This window comes from Mytilus edulis, chromosome 8 (assembly GCF_963676685.1).
Source record: "Mytilus edulis chromosome 8, xbMytEdul2.2, whole genome shotgun sequence".
NCBI lineage: Eukaryota > Metazoa > Mollusca > Bivalvia > Mytilida > Mytilidae > Mytilus > Mytilus edulis.
Window position 1 is genome coordinate 34,872,242 of NC_092351.1, and position 16,245 is coordinate 34,888,486.

At 30.3% G+C, this 16,245-nt stretch overlaps 1 protein-coding gene across 1 annotated transcript in view; it reads right to left on the minus strand.

The window, feature by feature from the left end:
• Window positions 1–1,837: 1,837 nt before the first annotated feature.
• The window catches only part of LOC139486760 (putative ankyrin repeat protein RF_0381), a 30,435-nt gene continuing 16,027 nt past the window's right edge, over window positions 1,838–16,245 (minus strand). The window contains exons 14-23 of the mRNA XM_071271699.1: window positions 14,274–14,363; window positions 12,547–12,627; window positions 11,737–11,847; window positions 8,588–8,689; window positions 6,590–6,694; window positions 5,821–5,889; window positions 5,137–5,178; window positions 4,568–4,672; window positions 3,274–3,390; window positions 1,838–2,865 (exon numbers count right to left, since the gene is read on the minus strand). Of these exons, the coding sequence (XP_071127800.1) occupies window positions 2,659–2,865; window positions 3,274–3,390; window positions 4,568–4,672; window positions 5,137–5,178; window positions 5,821–5,889; window positions 6,590–6,694; window positions 8,588–8,689; window positions 11,737–11,847; window positions 12,547–12,627; window positions 14,274–14,363 (1,029 nt within the window). The 3' untranslated portion in view covers window positions 1,838–2,658. The remainder of the gene's footprint in view (window positions 2,866–3,273; window positions 3,391–4,567; window positions 4,673–5,136; window positions 5,179–5,820; window positions 5,890–6,589; window positions 6,695–8,587; window positions 8,690–11,736; window positions 11,848–12,546; window positions 12,628–14,273; window positions 14,364–16,245) is intronic.

Consider the following 16,245-nt stretch of genomic DNA (forward strand, 5'->3'; position numbering starts at 1 on the left):
TCTTCAAACATCCCATCACCAATATCAGTGATAATTGCAAACAGAAGCCACAACCTTTCTGCCACATAAGTGTGTATTTGTATGTGTGTGTGTGTGTTATTATTATTCCTTAGTGAAAAAACCTTTGGAAGATGAAAATTAAAGTACTTTTACCAATTACGTTTTCATTGAACAAAAATGGGTTTTCGCTAAAAGAGTTGCCTCCTTTATTGTTTTGTAATTAACTATTTGATGCAATCAAAACAACAATGTCTCAAGTTCATACATAGTGTTGAAATAGCTACCTGTTAACAATAGAGAGGCAGTAACAAGAAATTGAGCTACTACTCACTGATGATACCCCCACTACAACTGGTTACTTTTAATAGTGTAAAAATATATAAGTTTTTGGTAAACAGGAAGTTGTTGAGTAACGAATCTGAAATGGCATCACACAGTATAGCTGACATATATAAACCCTGAAACCAAAATTTCAGAAATCCTTGTTATGTAGTTCCTGAGAAAAATGCGACAAACATTTTCAATTTGGCTATAATGTGTAAAATGATACAAGTGTTTGGTAAACAGGAAGTTGTTGAGTAGTATATGAAAACGTATCACACAGTATAGCTGACTAATATAAACCTAGAAACCGAATTTCAGAATTCCTTGTATTATAGTTTCTGAGAAAGATGCGAAAAAAAATATTTATGGGACAGATGGACGGACTGATGGATTGATGGATGAACAGACAGACAGAGGCAAAACAGTAGACCCCCACTTTTTTAAAGCGGGAGTATAAATACAATTATTTAAGTCACATTATACAGAGTGAATTCATTCATTAGTGAAAAAAACACAAAAACAAAAATCTAAAATTTGTTGGAGACTACTTTGTTCAAATACATGGTACTTCAGAAAATATATAAAGATATTAACTAATATCTGTTTTTTTAGCATCTATCAAAATATTTTACCGATTTTCATTTATAGAAAGTTTTAATCTATCCTAAAAAAAAAAACACAATACAAACATTTCTGCACAAATTGCTTCTACTTATAAAAGCACATACTAATTCCTCATAATTATAAAATAAAATTATAATAATTGTGTTAAATATATCTTTTTTCTGAACTCATGTAAAAAAAGAAGTCTAGAACAGCCATTATCATCATCTGCAATGTCCTGCTAATTTGACTTGGATAAATCAAATACTTTGCAGAAAATTAAGAATTTATTGTTTTACTCAGAAAAATATCTATCTAAAAATAATCTGAGCTGTTCTGAATTCAGTGCAATGAATGTCTGAAAGAATAAACATGACCAACTTATCTGCTGTTCTGTCCTTGAAATTGGTTCCGATTAAAACATATCCATTTTTACAATACAATCATTGCTGAGTGTACCAATTGGTATGTAAGGCTTATCTTTCTTTTCTTGTAGAAAATGATAGTCCTCTTTGTTAAACATGTTTTGTTTAGTTTCCAGAATTCTAGTGTTGAAACATGATTTATCAAGTATTTCAGTCAGTTAAGAACAATTCAGAAAATGTTGGTCATTCCAGTTCACAACCTATTTACCATTACAACTGGAATGACTTTTAGTGAGCAAGCTCAGTTACTCCATATAATTCAAACATCATATTGATAACACATAGCTAAGAGGGTGATAGAGCAGATTGTTACCCCAAAAGGGGTACCAGTCTGCTCTATCACCCTCTCAGCTATGTGTCATTCAATTTATTATACTGAATGTCCTATCATTATTGTGTTTTACAGATTTATTTTAATTTACAAGTATTTTCTATGACGTCACGTACATAACAATGTTATTAGGTATTAGAAAAAACAAAAAAAGTTTTAGCAAGATGTTTATTTTTTTTTTATTTTGAGTCAAATAATAAAATCTGAGTCAAAAGGTAGAACTTTACCATATTGTATCTAATTACTTGATGTAAATTCAATTCATTGTCATTTAAACTATCGATTTTTGATTGGTCTACATAAAAGGGTAACATTAAAAAATAATGTCACCTTCTCAGCCATGTGATAGAGTAAATTAACACCCTTGTATCAGCCAATCAAAATATGGCATTTTAATTGTGAAGTATAATAAAGTTCAAATGTGATATTTTCACAATTATCATCTTTATGTTTGAATTTGACATCTAACTCAATGCATGTGTCTGTAACAGACAGACTCAATGAATGTGTCAAAAGAAGACATTACTAAGTTGTAAAACTTGGGTCTCAACTGTTTGTATAGTATATGAACAATAAGATATGTTTAAACTAATGCTTAAGCGAGCTTTAAATGAAAAAACTTTTGTTAAAAAAAAACATTTAATGATTTTAGAGCAATTTGGGGCTGATTCTGTCCAAATATTGTAAAGAGAAAGCAGTTTGAATATAGCAATTTCCATAAAGATATTTCATTAGTTTAAGAAAATTAGTTTCAAACATCAACCCTTCTGATGAGATCTACATGATCTATAGAGCTATGTAAACACACGATAGAACAGTCTACACTTCCAGATTTTTGAGGACTAGAGTTTTGTATAAGATATACAGATAAGGATGAAAGCACACAACTAAACTAAGATAAATATGGCATAAGTTTAGCTAAATGTCTTCTAAAATGTAGAAAAAATAATTTGATCTTAGCAAGGCAGTGAAGATTCATGTCCAAATAAGAGCCCTTGAGTTAGGGTTTGTTTCTATCTTTGTGGCAGTTTCCTTCTGGACTTTAGCTTCTTTCTTCAAAAGTCTTTTCTCTTTAATTTTTTGTAAGATAGATAAAAGTTCAGTCAAATTCAAATTAGCAGCTCTTTCAATCACAGTCATGTAGATTTCAATCTGTTCCTGTTCCTCAGTTCTGAATATGTACTGTAAAAAAGTTAGAGTGTAATTATAAACCACATTATCTAAAATTATCCAATAAGATTATTAATATCGACTAATAATCAGTTTGTTTTCAATTTTGAGTTTAAATGTTCCTTAGGTATCTTTAAGCTCTCTTAATGCTACTTATAACTCTCCGAAAAGATAATAATCCAGTCTAAACACCAACTTATTCTATAACTTGTTATTACACACTAAAGAACAAGAAATCAGCCTAATATTAAAGTCTGCATGGACAGGTTTAATTTTCATCAACTTTTTGAATTAATGTAATTCAGTGAACAGTATATTCCTTAGCAGTGTTCTGAGAAAGCAATGCATCTTACGTCGGTTGGTTACACAGAGTATATTAGATATCAAATGTGCCATTAAAATTCCTTTTTATAGATATACCTTTTCTTTTCTTTTCAAATCTGCATCGAGATCAGCCAGTCTTTCTGCAATGTCTTGTTTTCCATAATCAACAGCCAGAAATATAAGATCTCTGTAGTCCTGTACTAGGGGAGATAACTACAAAAATAAAAAGTTATTACAATTATTGTAAAAATAAACTTTTATTTTTGATTAAGGTGGTACCTAACACTACAGGGAGATAACTGTGTAAAATCTTCTAAACGTTTTAATTACGTTGTGTTTCAAGGGAATATTAAGCTTCTCAATGATCAAAATAAGTGTTTGTCAAACTGCTATATAACCAGTGTATTTTTTCTGATAAAACGGTTGGTTCAATTTTTTTGAAATTTTTATATTTTTGTCAAAGGGTCAAAGTAAATACTTTTGTATTACTATAATACATTGTATAATATGTCTAATGTTGATTTATCTGAATAAATATTGTTTAAACTAAATACTTTGTCAAAATTTTATGAAAATTAAACAAGCCAAATTAATTTTAGTGAAAATGTTGGGTACCACCTTAAGCATTCAAAGCTTTTTGTGTATATGTTTAAGGTTTGAAAAATTGCTGTATCTCACATGTTATTGATAATATACACTAATACAGTATAAATTTTACTGTACCGAACAAAGAACATTTTTTCTCTGCTTTGACTGAAACAAAGGAAACTAATTGTAAATAATCTTAATTTCAAAACTGTAATTTGTTTGTTTACATTGAATCCTTCACTGGATTTACAGGATTATAAGCAATCAACATCACTCCAAATGTTCTTTTGTCTATAAATACTAGCCAAAATTATAAATGTCACATTCATTTCCTACTGATGCATAGTTAGTGATAACCAGGACCTCAATTTTATTATTATTATCTTGAAACTTGTATTAATTCATATATAATAAAAGATTAGAGTTCCAAGGTACCCCCCAATTGCACATACTTTATCTAGCAATGGACAATAACGGAAAAATACCTTTGTTTTGCTCTTTAAAACTTTTTTTTATAAATATTCCAGACAAATTAAGGCTTAAGGTTTTTGGCAAATATAATGTAATTTCCAATAGACTTAAATAATATATAAGTGCATGACTCATTCTAATAACACTAACGGTACCAATTTTCTAGCACCAGATGTGCATTTTGACAATACATGTCTCTTCAGTGATGCTCGTAGCCAAAATATTTGAAATCCAAAGCTTATATAAAAGATTTAATCTACCCTATATCTTTTGCCTAATTTCTCAATCTTCTCTTAACCTTTCCTTAATAATCAGCAATAATTTGACTTACAATTATTGGGAAATCAGCTACTGAATATTTACAGTCCTTCAATGCTTTAGAGAATGCTTGCAGTCCTTTCTTCTTTCCTTTAATAATTCTTCTCAACTCTTCATACTATAAATAATACAATATCATGCAGCCTTGTGGTTATAGTAAAATTTCAACTATAGATCAATACCTCTTTAACTCTAAAAAGGAAATATAAATTGTTTTCAACTAAACATTGGAATGAAAGTTTATTTATATTTAGTCATATATTTATAGAGGGGGGCCGGAGGGGTCCTGATCCCAAATCGCGGCTTAAAAACATGAAATCCACAGGTCCTGAATTTAAAAAAAAATAAAATCCCAACATCCCTTAATTAGTAAAAAGAAATCCTGGATTCCGAAAAGGTCAATCCCGAAATCCGACGTCCTGAAAAAGGTCCTGCCCCCCTCTTAATACAATGATATTACTTTACTATTTACATTACCCTTATATGTGTTCCACATTAAGGATCAATAGAATCAATTGTAACCAGCAGTCTGTATTACTTATATATAAAATTATGATTGTTTACCTTGGAAAAAAAACTTACCTTTTTCATGCAAATGATCTCCCTTGGCATTCCATATTCAGCCTGACAAGAAAAACAAAAAAACATTTTTCATTTTGAATAAGCTTGCAGCCATATTTTTACCTACAGATTTTAAAATTTCTCAATTTATCCTTTAACCAATTCTAGGCTGGTGTGTATATACAATAGAACTGTCCAATATAAAATGCCCTAATGAGTTATTTGTTCTTGATGAGTGTTATATACTGTGGATTCAATTATTTTTCAGGTTCCAATTTTCATGAATTTCAGACAAATTGCCTTATTATGAATATTTGATTTCATGGTTTTGCCAAAGTCTGCATACAACATAATAGAAAATCTGTAGTTCATTGAACATCTAAATTCTTGGTTCACCTCTACCTATAAAAATTGATATCCAATAAATAATAATGAATCCAACAAAATGTGATTACTCTCTTCACAAATTTGTAATATTTATTTATCTGACTCTCTCTGTATTGGTCTTTCAACTAATACCATGCATAAAATATACTTAGAAATTTGTATTTATAAATTCATCAAGATCTTTCCAATTTTTATAATGATCCTGCCAAAAAGAGTTAAATGTGAGTGATCAATTCTGCAATGACTTAATTATAACACTATTTAACTTTCTTATGCAAGACTTAAACACATTTCTGGCAAATCATGATTTATACATACATTTATTTCTTTGTCAAGCCATTCATCTTTATTTGGAATGTCCTCATAATCACTGGGCAGTTTATTTTTCTGAAATTAAAAATAAAAATAAATTACATCTTAGAGCCTTTAGAGATCTTTTAAATGTTTTGCTTTGTACAAATAAGACATGATCAACAAAATGTTAAATGTGCTGGCTCACATGATACTGTGAATTCATTTATTTTCAAGGGTATCAATTTTTGTGAATTGAGAAAAACTTTTCATGGGAATTTGATTTCCTGGTTTTGCCAATCTCTACATACAAAGCCTTGAGAAAATTTGTTATTCGTTGAACATTTGAATTTATGATTTACATGTACCCATGCAACCCACAAAAATTGGTATCCAATGAATAATAATGAATCCACATTAACATCTACAAGAAACCCAACTAAATTTGATAGTCAAGTAGCATCATATTGCAAGTTTAAAAGTCTTTGATTCCAACTAGTTAAAAACTTAACCCATAAAATGTTATGCCTGCAGTAAACCTGACCTCCCACAGGTAAACTAACAGTCCACCTGCCAAGACACTCATGTATGAGATCAAACTCACAACCCCCCTGTTGACACCTACTGTAGATAAACTTAAACTAATTGGCCACCAAGGTTCAGGCAATTTACAGCTTTATAAATTGGATTTTTAATTGATTTTTAAAATCTTCAAGTTTTTTGGTGTTTTTTTGCAATTGGGTTGATGCCTCATCGACATATAACTCCCATTTCGTTTTAATCATAAAAGTCTTACATTATCTTTGATACTGGTATCCACTCCAGCATGTAGTAAATATTTCCGAATATTCTTTCCGTCTACATCTAACATGTACGAGTAATGCAGAGCTGTTCTTCCTTGCTACAAAAAATTATGCAATCTTAAACAATAACTTCTAATTATATATAATGCCAGCTGGTTAACTTTTTATAATATATATATGTGTTAGAAATGAGTATAAAAAATGATACCCATGGACAAAAGTAATAACGGTATAGATGTTATCTTTTTGTATTAAGGAGGCTAGTGGATACAAAAATTTTCATAAAAAAAAACAAACCTTTATTTTTTCATTACAAATTTTATTTTTTACACTATTAGTTATTACTTTATGATATGGTACAAAAATCAACCGAACAAATCGATTCGGTTTGGCCCCAGATGACTTTTAAAATGTTTATATCATTGAAAAAGCTCCAAATTATCTCCCTTTGGTGCAAAATTGCCATTTTTTTGGCATTAAATTTTAAATACTGTGGATTCATTTTTATTCGTGGTATACCAATTTTCGTGGGTTTTGTGGGTCACAGCAAACCACGAATTTAAGAATTCAACGAAGAATAATCCCGAGAAATGTGTATGGAGTCGGATGTTTATTTCCGGTTATGTTATGCAGTTCTAGTATAGTGTTGACTAGCGATAAACATTGTAACATAACACATGTTTTTTATTGAAAGAAGATACAAATATTTTAATCAAATCAATAATAAATATATCGAATATCAGTGATAATTTACTTTCTAAAATTGATTAACACTGTTCATGGAAAATAACTGCAAGTTGTTAATTACCGTGTCATAGTTTGTTTACTAGTGATTTAAAATCAATAGAATTAAGTACGGGGATATTGCCCGTAGGTAATATTGTTTATGACAGGAACATTTATTTTCACACCTTATACTTATATGACTGTTTATTATATCGTGATTAGGGAAATGAGCTTTCAATCCTAAAGTTTTGAATGCCTTATAGAATTCCGACAAGAATTTATAAATTGTAAAACAAACAAATAATTAGTTGTCTCTGTCCATTATTGTAATAGCAGTTATCAATGAACACTTTAACCTAGAATTACCAAGCGAGGATTTTGACAATTCAAAACTTTTTCAGTGAATTCCTTCTTTTTTGTTTGTTTCATTATTGACCAAACCAAGGAGGTTATATGATCTCCTAAATCAAAAAGAAATCCACGAATTACGTATCAGAATTTTTTTTTGTAATCAGCGATCCACGAATTTACGTATACCACGAAACGTCTTTTTTTCTCTATCCACAAAAATTGATACCCACGAAAATAAATGAATCCACAGTATCTTTTTTAACTCATGGGTGACCTATATTTTTTATTATTGTTTACAAATAAGCTGTACATAAAACTAAATAATTGTAAAATTTGACCGATTTCTGTAATTAGGTTATTTTTTTATTTCGATATTACCTCTATTTCTCCTATTAGTTCAACAGAAAAAAAGGATCCTTACAAAAATGTATGCTTTTTCCTTAGGGAGATTGTGAGCTAAAATGAACGGTGACCCCTTTTTTTTATTTCAATTTTCTATTAAGTATAGGATAAAGATCATTTATAAAAAAAAATATAGCGAAATCCTATACTAGAAAAAAAAAAAGATTTATACCTGGGAGCCCCCTTAAGCTGAATTGTCTTCAAATGACCCTAAATTTAGCTGTAAATGAATAACCTTCTAACAACTTGAAACAATCATATTCAAACTTATAAGACATAAAATTTTATATACTGTGATAAAACATTTTGAGAGAACTTATGTAACTTAAAGAGATGTCAGACAATTATCCGTACAAGTTTTAAAATATGCCTTAACATTTTTTTTTTTATTGAAATGAGGCAAATTTGTTTCTGACAGTTCTAACAAAGACTTAGTCAGCTGACAAAATGTGAGACTGATAATCTTACATTAAGAGGAGTAAATATTACAAGTTGAACAGTAATATACATACACAGTCTTGTAAGTTGATATCACACATTTCTGTCAACAGTATGTATCTGACAATGTCATCTCTAGCATGGAGTGTAGCCAGCATCAGAGGAGTTCTCCAACCCTGCAAAAATAATTAAGATTTTTCTTACAAAAAAAACCATGAGGTATATATTTTCATAGAAAATTAGGAACTGTTTAAACAAAACATAAATTAGAGTGTTAATGAATTCAGAACTTATTGCTGACAGGGGTTCATCTTAACTCTGTACTGATAAAAATAATGTATATGTTAAATAATGGATTTGATAAAGAAACTGTTAAAAAGAACCTTGTAGAAAGATGCATCACAAAATAAAAGATTAATTTTTGGTGTTGGTTTTTATATAAATAACAAACTACCCTTTGATTGATTCCAAGTTTATGATCTCAAATGTTATTTTATTGTTGTTTTTGAAGGGGTCTAAAGATGTACAGTCAGTGTTTGAATTATAAAGACACACACAAGTTTATGATCTCAACTGTTATTCTATTGTTGTTTGTGTAGGGGTCTAACAGGGCTCACACTACTTCAGAATTATAGGGAGAAGTGAATTCTCTTTTTGAAACTGATAGGGAGAAGTGGTGAGATTTGAAAGAGAAGTGCTCATTCGTGCGGTGCGCTACAATGTTTGGATTTTACTATAGTATAAAGGGTCATATGTAAATAATGTTCTTTTTATATTATTCAATTCATATCTGAGTATACAATTAAAGTAACATTTCAAATTAAAAGTTATTTAAGTTTAACTAAGGTTTTGAGAAACTACAATCTAAATATTTATATCTAGCACTAAAAAAATTTTTTTTTTTTTAAAAATGTAAAGAAATTATAATATATCAATTACAATTTAATTCAAATCTATCTTGTGTATGAAATTCAGTGTTTCTCATAAAAAAATATAAAAGTTTTTAAGCTGGGCCATAATATAATTAATAGTCTCAGAGTTAAGCAACTTTGAAACAATCCATAAAAAATATAGGGAATTATATACACCAATCAATGAGATGTAACCAAAAGTCTCTTAATGCGTGTGGAATACGTAATTTTTCCCTTTGGGATCAATATTCTTCTGTCAGCTGTTCCATCCGTGCGTCCATAGTAATTATTGTAAAAGTACGAATTTCGGTCACAGCTGGTCCGGTTCAGATCCGTAGTTTAGAAATCGGTCAATGGCAGACGAATGCAAGAAAATTTACAAAAATAAACGATGTTTGACAAGTTATTTGGAAAGGAACATGACGTTTTTAATGCAATAAATGGATTGAACATTTACTGGAGACAACTTTTATCACGTTTAAATGAAGTAACAAACTTATTTTGGCGCCGAAATTTAGGTTGATGTACGTTTTCGAGTAACAACCACTGGAACTTGAGGAAATGCACGAAGTGACAAAAAGTTTTAATTTTATCAAATAACCTGCTACACACTGCAAAGACAGTGCTTCAACCTCTTGTCTTAAGATAATCAATCATTTAGGTCTAAATTTCTTTAATTATCAATAAAAAATGGTGTTTCATCAACTTGGTAAAAATTGAAAATGTCCGATGACGGAAGCGACTGAAAGCGAGTATCGTCAAGAACAGGGCGACTTGTTTCGCTTTTGGGGGTCGGGGAAAGCGAAGTGACGATCGGGAAAGCGACTTCTTCGCCCAAGTCGCCTGGTAGCGTGAGCCCTGGTCTAAAGAAGTAAGGTCAGTGTTTGAATTATAAAGACATACATCAATCTCTACACTTCTTATTTGGGCTTGAATTGAAACATTTTCTTCAAAATAGATGAACAAATTTTAACATCAAGTCAAGTCTCAATTTTATGATCAATGACATTGGTACTTACTACACAATTGAAATATAGTTTGATTCTCATTCCCTCCCCTCACATTTGCATTTCATAATTCATGAATGTCAAGCAATTTTAAACATTAAAATTTTGTGAATTTTTATAACCTTTCAAACATTTAGATAAAAGCATCTGATAAAACTTATTTCTTTTGAAATAAAATAAAAAGTGTCCAACAGAATGATATTGGTGTTCACATTCATTATGATACTTGTGCATGGAATACATTTTTAAGGTGGTATGGGAGTCTAAAATAAAAATGATAGAATTTTGTCATACTTTGCCAAAACGTTGTATCTATTGATACATGTTGAAAAATATAATAAAAATGATAGGTCACCGTGCATTTTCTCAAGCTACAGGACGGGACAAAATGACACATTTTGTATGGATTATACAGGAAAAAACACCATTTTGTGATTAGAAACTAAACAAAATGATAGAATTGTTAATTACTTCAGGAAAAGATAGCTTTCAGACACTGCTTTGAGAATATCAAAAGAAAAGATAGGGTCACCGTACGTTTTTTCCGGCTAAAATACAAAATAGGAAAATTCCATACAGAATCCTTCAGAAAATGCACTTTTTTAAAGTTACCTCCTCTTAAAATGCCAATTTTTAAAAAAGATAAAAACAACCAAAAATAATTAACATTTGCAAAAATATCAATATTTAGAAGTTATATTCTTATAAATTGGTACTTTTAAATGAAAATGTTCATTAAACATCTGCATTCCTGCATCAAATTTTGCTAACTGGATGGAAAATCTGGACCTTTGATTCTCTGTTTTTTACAATCCAAGATGGAGGAAGACACCCATACCACCTTAACATGTTTAAAAGTTAAAAGGCACAACAAATATGAAGAGAGAAAAAAAAATTGCAAAATTATTTTTCTTTCTATAAGTGGATATTAGTTTTCTCGTTTGAATTGTTTTAAATTGTCGTTTCAGGGCCTTTTATATTTGACTATGCGGTATGGGCTTTGCTCATTGTTGTAGGCCGTACAGTGACTTATAGTTGTTAATTTCTGTGTCATTTTGGTCTCTTGTGGACAGTTGTCTCATTGGCAATCATACCACACCTTCTTTTTTATATTATATTAATGATTAAAGCAAATTTATCATAACTAAAATAAGTAAGTATCTTAATGAATTTGAATATAAATAACAGCATGAATCTGGTTTTCTACACTGGTAAAAAACATGTCTATTTCTAGAATTGCAGCACACTGGATCTGTTTTTTTTCAACATTTACACAAATTCAAACTGTGTATATAAATGTATTACCATATCTCTACAGTTAGCCAGAAGTTTAGGTCTATCACAATCCTCAAATAATCTCTGTATAAATCCACATGGTTCTTCTTCCACAGACTTTTGGAGGGATTTCATAAGTGACTGAAAAAAGAAATCCAATAGTGAAAAAATTGATAGTCTAATTCAAAGTTAAATAATCCAGTAGTGAAAAAAATTGATAGTCAAATTCAAATAATCTTCATAGATATTTGATGTGCTATAAATGTAAATGAATTATACCAAATATCATTAAATAACAATTAGTGGTGCTCCTTTAACTGACATAAACACAAACTTTAACATTTAAACAAAGGAAAAGTTCCTAAGTCAATAGACAATGACTGCGGCAGATTCAAATAATCTCCATTGAAACAAGATGTGTCTATGCTTATAAAACAACAAGATGTGTCTATGCTTATAAAACTGTATACCAAATATCATTAACTGAATAGTTGTTCCCATCAAATGGACAAATCATGAAGTTTTTCATTTTTTCAAAGAACACAATTAAATCAAAGTAATAGTAATTTAGTTATACAGTTCTTGTAGTTAATGAAAAATTCTAACTTGTTACTCTCTTATACCAGAGTTTTTTTGTATTACTGTGGATTCATTTATTTTCGTGGGTATCAATTTTTGTAGATTAAGGATATTTTGCATTTTCGTGGATATTTGATGGTTTTGCTATTATCTCTGAATACAACTCCCATAGAAAATTTGTAATTGGCTGAAGATTCAAACTTTTCCCACGAAAATTGGTATCCAATGAATAATAATGAAACCACAGTATCTATAACTCACCAGAAACTTCGGAAGCCAAGATACAAATTTTCCTGCTTCATCAGTTGTATTGCCCGCTGCATATATATAAGCATCCCTATACTGAAAATAGAACAGATGGTTAAACATTTCACTTTCTGTAGAATCAGAAATAATAGCCAGGATTTTTTTAACTGTTAATTATGTGATTGGGTGCGATTTGCAATAACAAAAAATTGCATTCTGATATCTGGTGAATTAAACTGCAGAAAACACAATAATTAATCTAACACACAGTTGTTGTTTTTTTTTTTTTTATAAAAATTGCAATAGTAAGTTCATGCAATAATTTACAGTATATTTTCCTTGTTAGTTTTTAAGACTATAGGTTGCACTTTGTAAATACAGCTGTTTCTCAAACCACGCCTCTTTTGGGGAGATCTTCAATATTCATAGAAAATTAATTTTGTTTACATACTGGTTTCCCGTTATGCTCTCTGTGTTCCATCTCACAGAGACACAACTTGGGAATGTTACCAGTAAATAAACATGTGCATATTGTTTACATTGAAATCTGTGGTAACCTTTCATTCGAGGTAGGGGTAGTTAAGAAAATTAATGTAAGTTTAAACTCTGAGAAGTTCAGGGCATATAAACGTTGAAAATATGCCACACAGCCCTATATTTTGACCTTTGAAAAAAATTGTAGTGCATATGAACTTTCAATTCTAGGATAAGATTTTTTTCAAAACTTCATAGTAAAAGTGGTACAGTTTTAGCAACAAAAGGAGTTCCTATGGGAAATTGCATTGTCAATATTTACAGAAATGCAACCTATATATAGATATAAAATTTGTCTTTACTCTCAGACTAAAAGTTCAGTTTCGGCTCTTCACTAATGTGTTGACCTGGGTACTTTAATGTTTTTTTCTTTCACTGTTGAGTTTACCAAACATCATGTTTGAGTTGCATTCTATTTTGTTCTCAATTTAGAACTTTATACAAGAAATTTTTTGATAGTTCCATGTAAGTCATTTCAAATATTGATTATATTAGTGATTCTAGACCAAATTATCACAACAAAATAAGTGGCCTACTTCGATTCGTCCATCTCGGTTTGACTCGAGTTAAAATATCAGTGATAATGCGCATGTGCGCAACCTTTCCAAATCGAAGTCAAAACTCTTCCATCCAGTTAACAATCACAAGGAATGTGAAAAATTGTTTTTAACTGAGCATTAAAAAAAAACAAAAAAAAAACGTTATGTTTTAGAAAGAAAAGTCCTGATGATGTACAGTATGCTTTTGAAAAATAGTTTGTTAGTGAGTTAAATTGGTTCAGAAAAAAATCGTTCAGAAAAAAAATTCAATTTCTGTTTTATGTATTAACATCACCGACGGTTGATAAACACATTAACAATATTTGTTGATTCCAAAATACAGACAAAAATGAAATCGCCTCGTCAGCCTAATTCTTCGGCTGTATTTTGTCAAATACCAGTTTATTTGTATCACTTTTATTTGTTGCAACTATTTGACGCCATCTTGAAACTCGACTAAACCTGGGCTGCCCTGACCCAGGGTTGATGTCGACTTAACTCGGGTAGGTTCAAAAGGTCAAACTAGGGGGGTTCGGTTGTCAGTCGAGTAAACTTGACAGACTCTACTAACCCGAGTTGGACGAATCGAAGTAAGCCAGTAATAAATTGATACAGAGTAGTTTATAGAAAAGATTTTTTATATCAACACCACCTACTTCTTTTACTTACATTGTATTCATGCAACATATTATCATAACCATCACAAGCCAACTGTTCTAGCTTCTCTATATCAGAATCTCGGATGATTTGAACATAAAACTGAAAATATATTACATAGACAATAATAGTGCATTGACTTTACATATCAATGATAAAGGATGAGGCTTAGAAACGGGGAAATGCGAGGCTATGCCGAACTTCTTTCCCGTTTCGGGTCGAATCCTTATATCGTTGATATGTCAAGTCAATGCACTATTATTGTCTTTATACTGCAATCTAAAATAGTACATTTTCAATTGTTGTTAAGTGTGTATGTAATTATTTGATTTAAATATTGGGAAACTTCCTCCTTTTATAAAAAGGCCTCATATCATGCAGGCGGGGAAATGTACAGCACAATGAAATGTACATCTACCTCCAGTCGACGATGAACAAGTTTGTTTGAAAATTAACTAAAATATCAACAATAAGCATAAAACATAATGATATAGTTTGCAAACCAAAAATATTAAAAAGTGAAATATGTTTTTTCTCTCTAAAAATTGCAAAAGAAATAAGTTTATGTTGTTGTATATGTTAGCGGCAATAAGTGAAATTAGGCATTAAGCTTAAATCCTAGGCAATAAGCTAACACCTAGGCATTAAGTTATTGGCTGAAATTTTCAGGCATTAAGCTTATTACCTGAAATCTGATGATGATTATTCATCCTATTGCCGAACATGATGTTAGGCAATAAGTGAAATCTGTAATTTATGTATATTTAGTGATTTTGTTCCTGAAATAAAATAGTTTCTTAATTATATTCCAAATATTAATATATATTTATCTGACAAGTCTTCAAATTTTAGTAATTTTCTTATTCAAAACAGAATTAACTCATACTTTTTTGTGGAAGTACAAAAATTAAAAATAGATTTAAAAAAGTGATTGTATCCAATAAAAAAAGGGGAGACTCAATATAATATTTCTAATATTTTTTTGAAAATGTTTACACTTCACTGGTCAAGCTGGTAAAAAGTAGACAAAAATTAAGATATTTGTCTTTTTCACTTCTTTTTTAAACTGGATTATTTGCATTAAGTGACACCATATCTATAGAGGAAATATTTCTTGATTTTTTGAGGTCTAAATTCGAATCAGGGAAACAAGGAGCATAAACTTTTGGAATCATCAGAAAAGAAAGCGACAAATGATTACTACAATTTATGAAGGTATGACATCTTTAACATTGGTGGTTTTGAGAGGTTGATAACTAAAGTCAGCGAGAATGATAGAGGGAAATTTCAAAATTTATGTCTTCCTAGAGGAACTCTATATATGGTATTTTGGAAAAGGCACATAAAGAAACAGGTCATTGTTGCAGAGATTGCATGATAAAACAACTTAATAATGGACATGCTAATATTTCCCGTGATGCAATTGAATTATTTCTGTCACTTTGTGAAAATTGCAATATGAAAAAAAACATATAGGAAAAGGAGTATCAGGGAAGCCAATTTTATCTAAAGACTTTAACAGTAGAGGACATGTTGATTTGATGGATTTTCAGTCAGACCCGGATGGAAATTATACATTTAATATGGTGTTTCAAGACACCCTTACAAAATTTTGTAACATTAAAGCTCTTACCTCAAAATGTGCCTCAGAGGTGGCTTTTAATCTAATTGATATTTTTACAATTTTTGGTGCGCCCCATATACTGCAAAGAGACAATGGTCGGGAATTTACAGCTTTGGTCATATCCGAGTTAAAATTAATGTGACCAGAACTTGCAATTTGTTATCGTTCATGGGAAACCGAGACATCCCCAATCACATGGTAGCATTGAGCGATGGAATGGAGAGTTTACCATCGTTCTGGAGTCATGGACAGTCAACTGAAGCAGGCAAACACTATGCTAGCCAGGATTATCTGTATTTTATTTCCAGTAGATGACATTTTAAACTTCAGTTCTCGTAAAGCTTTTATGTATAATTTTTT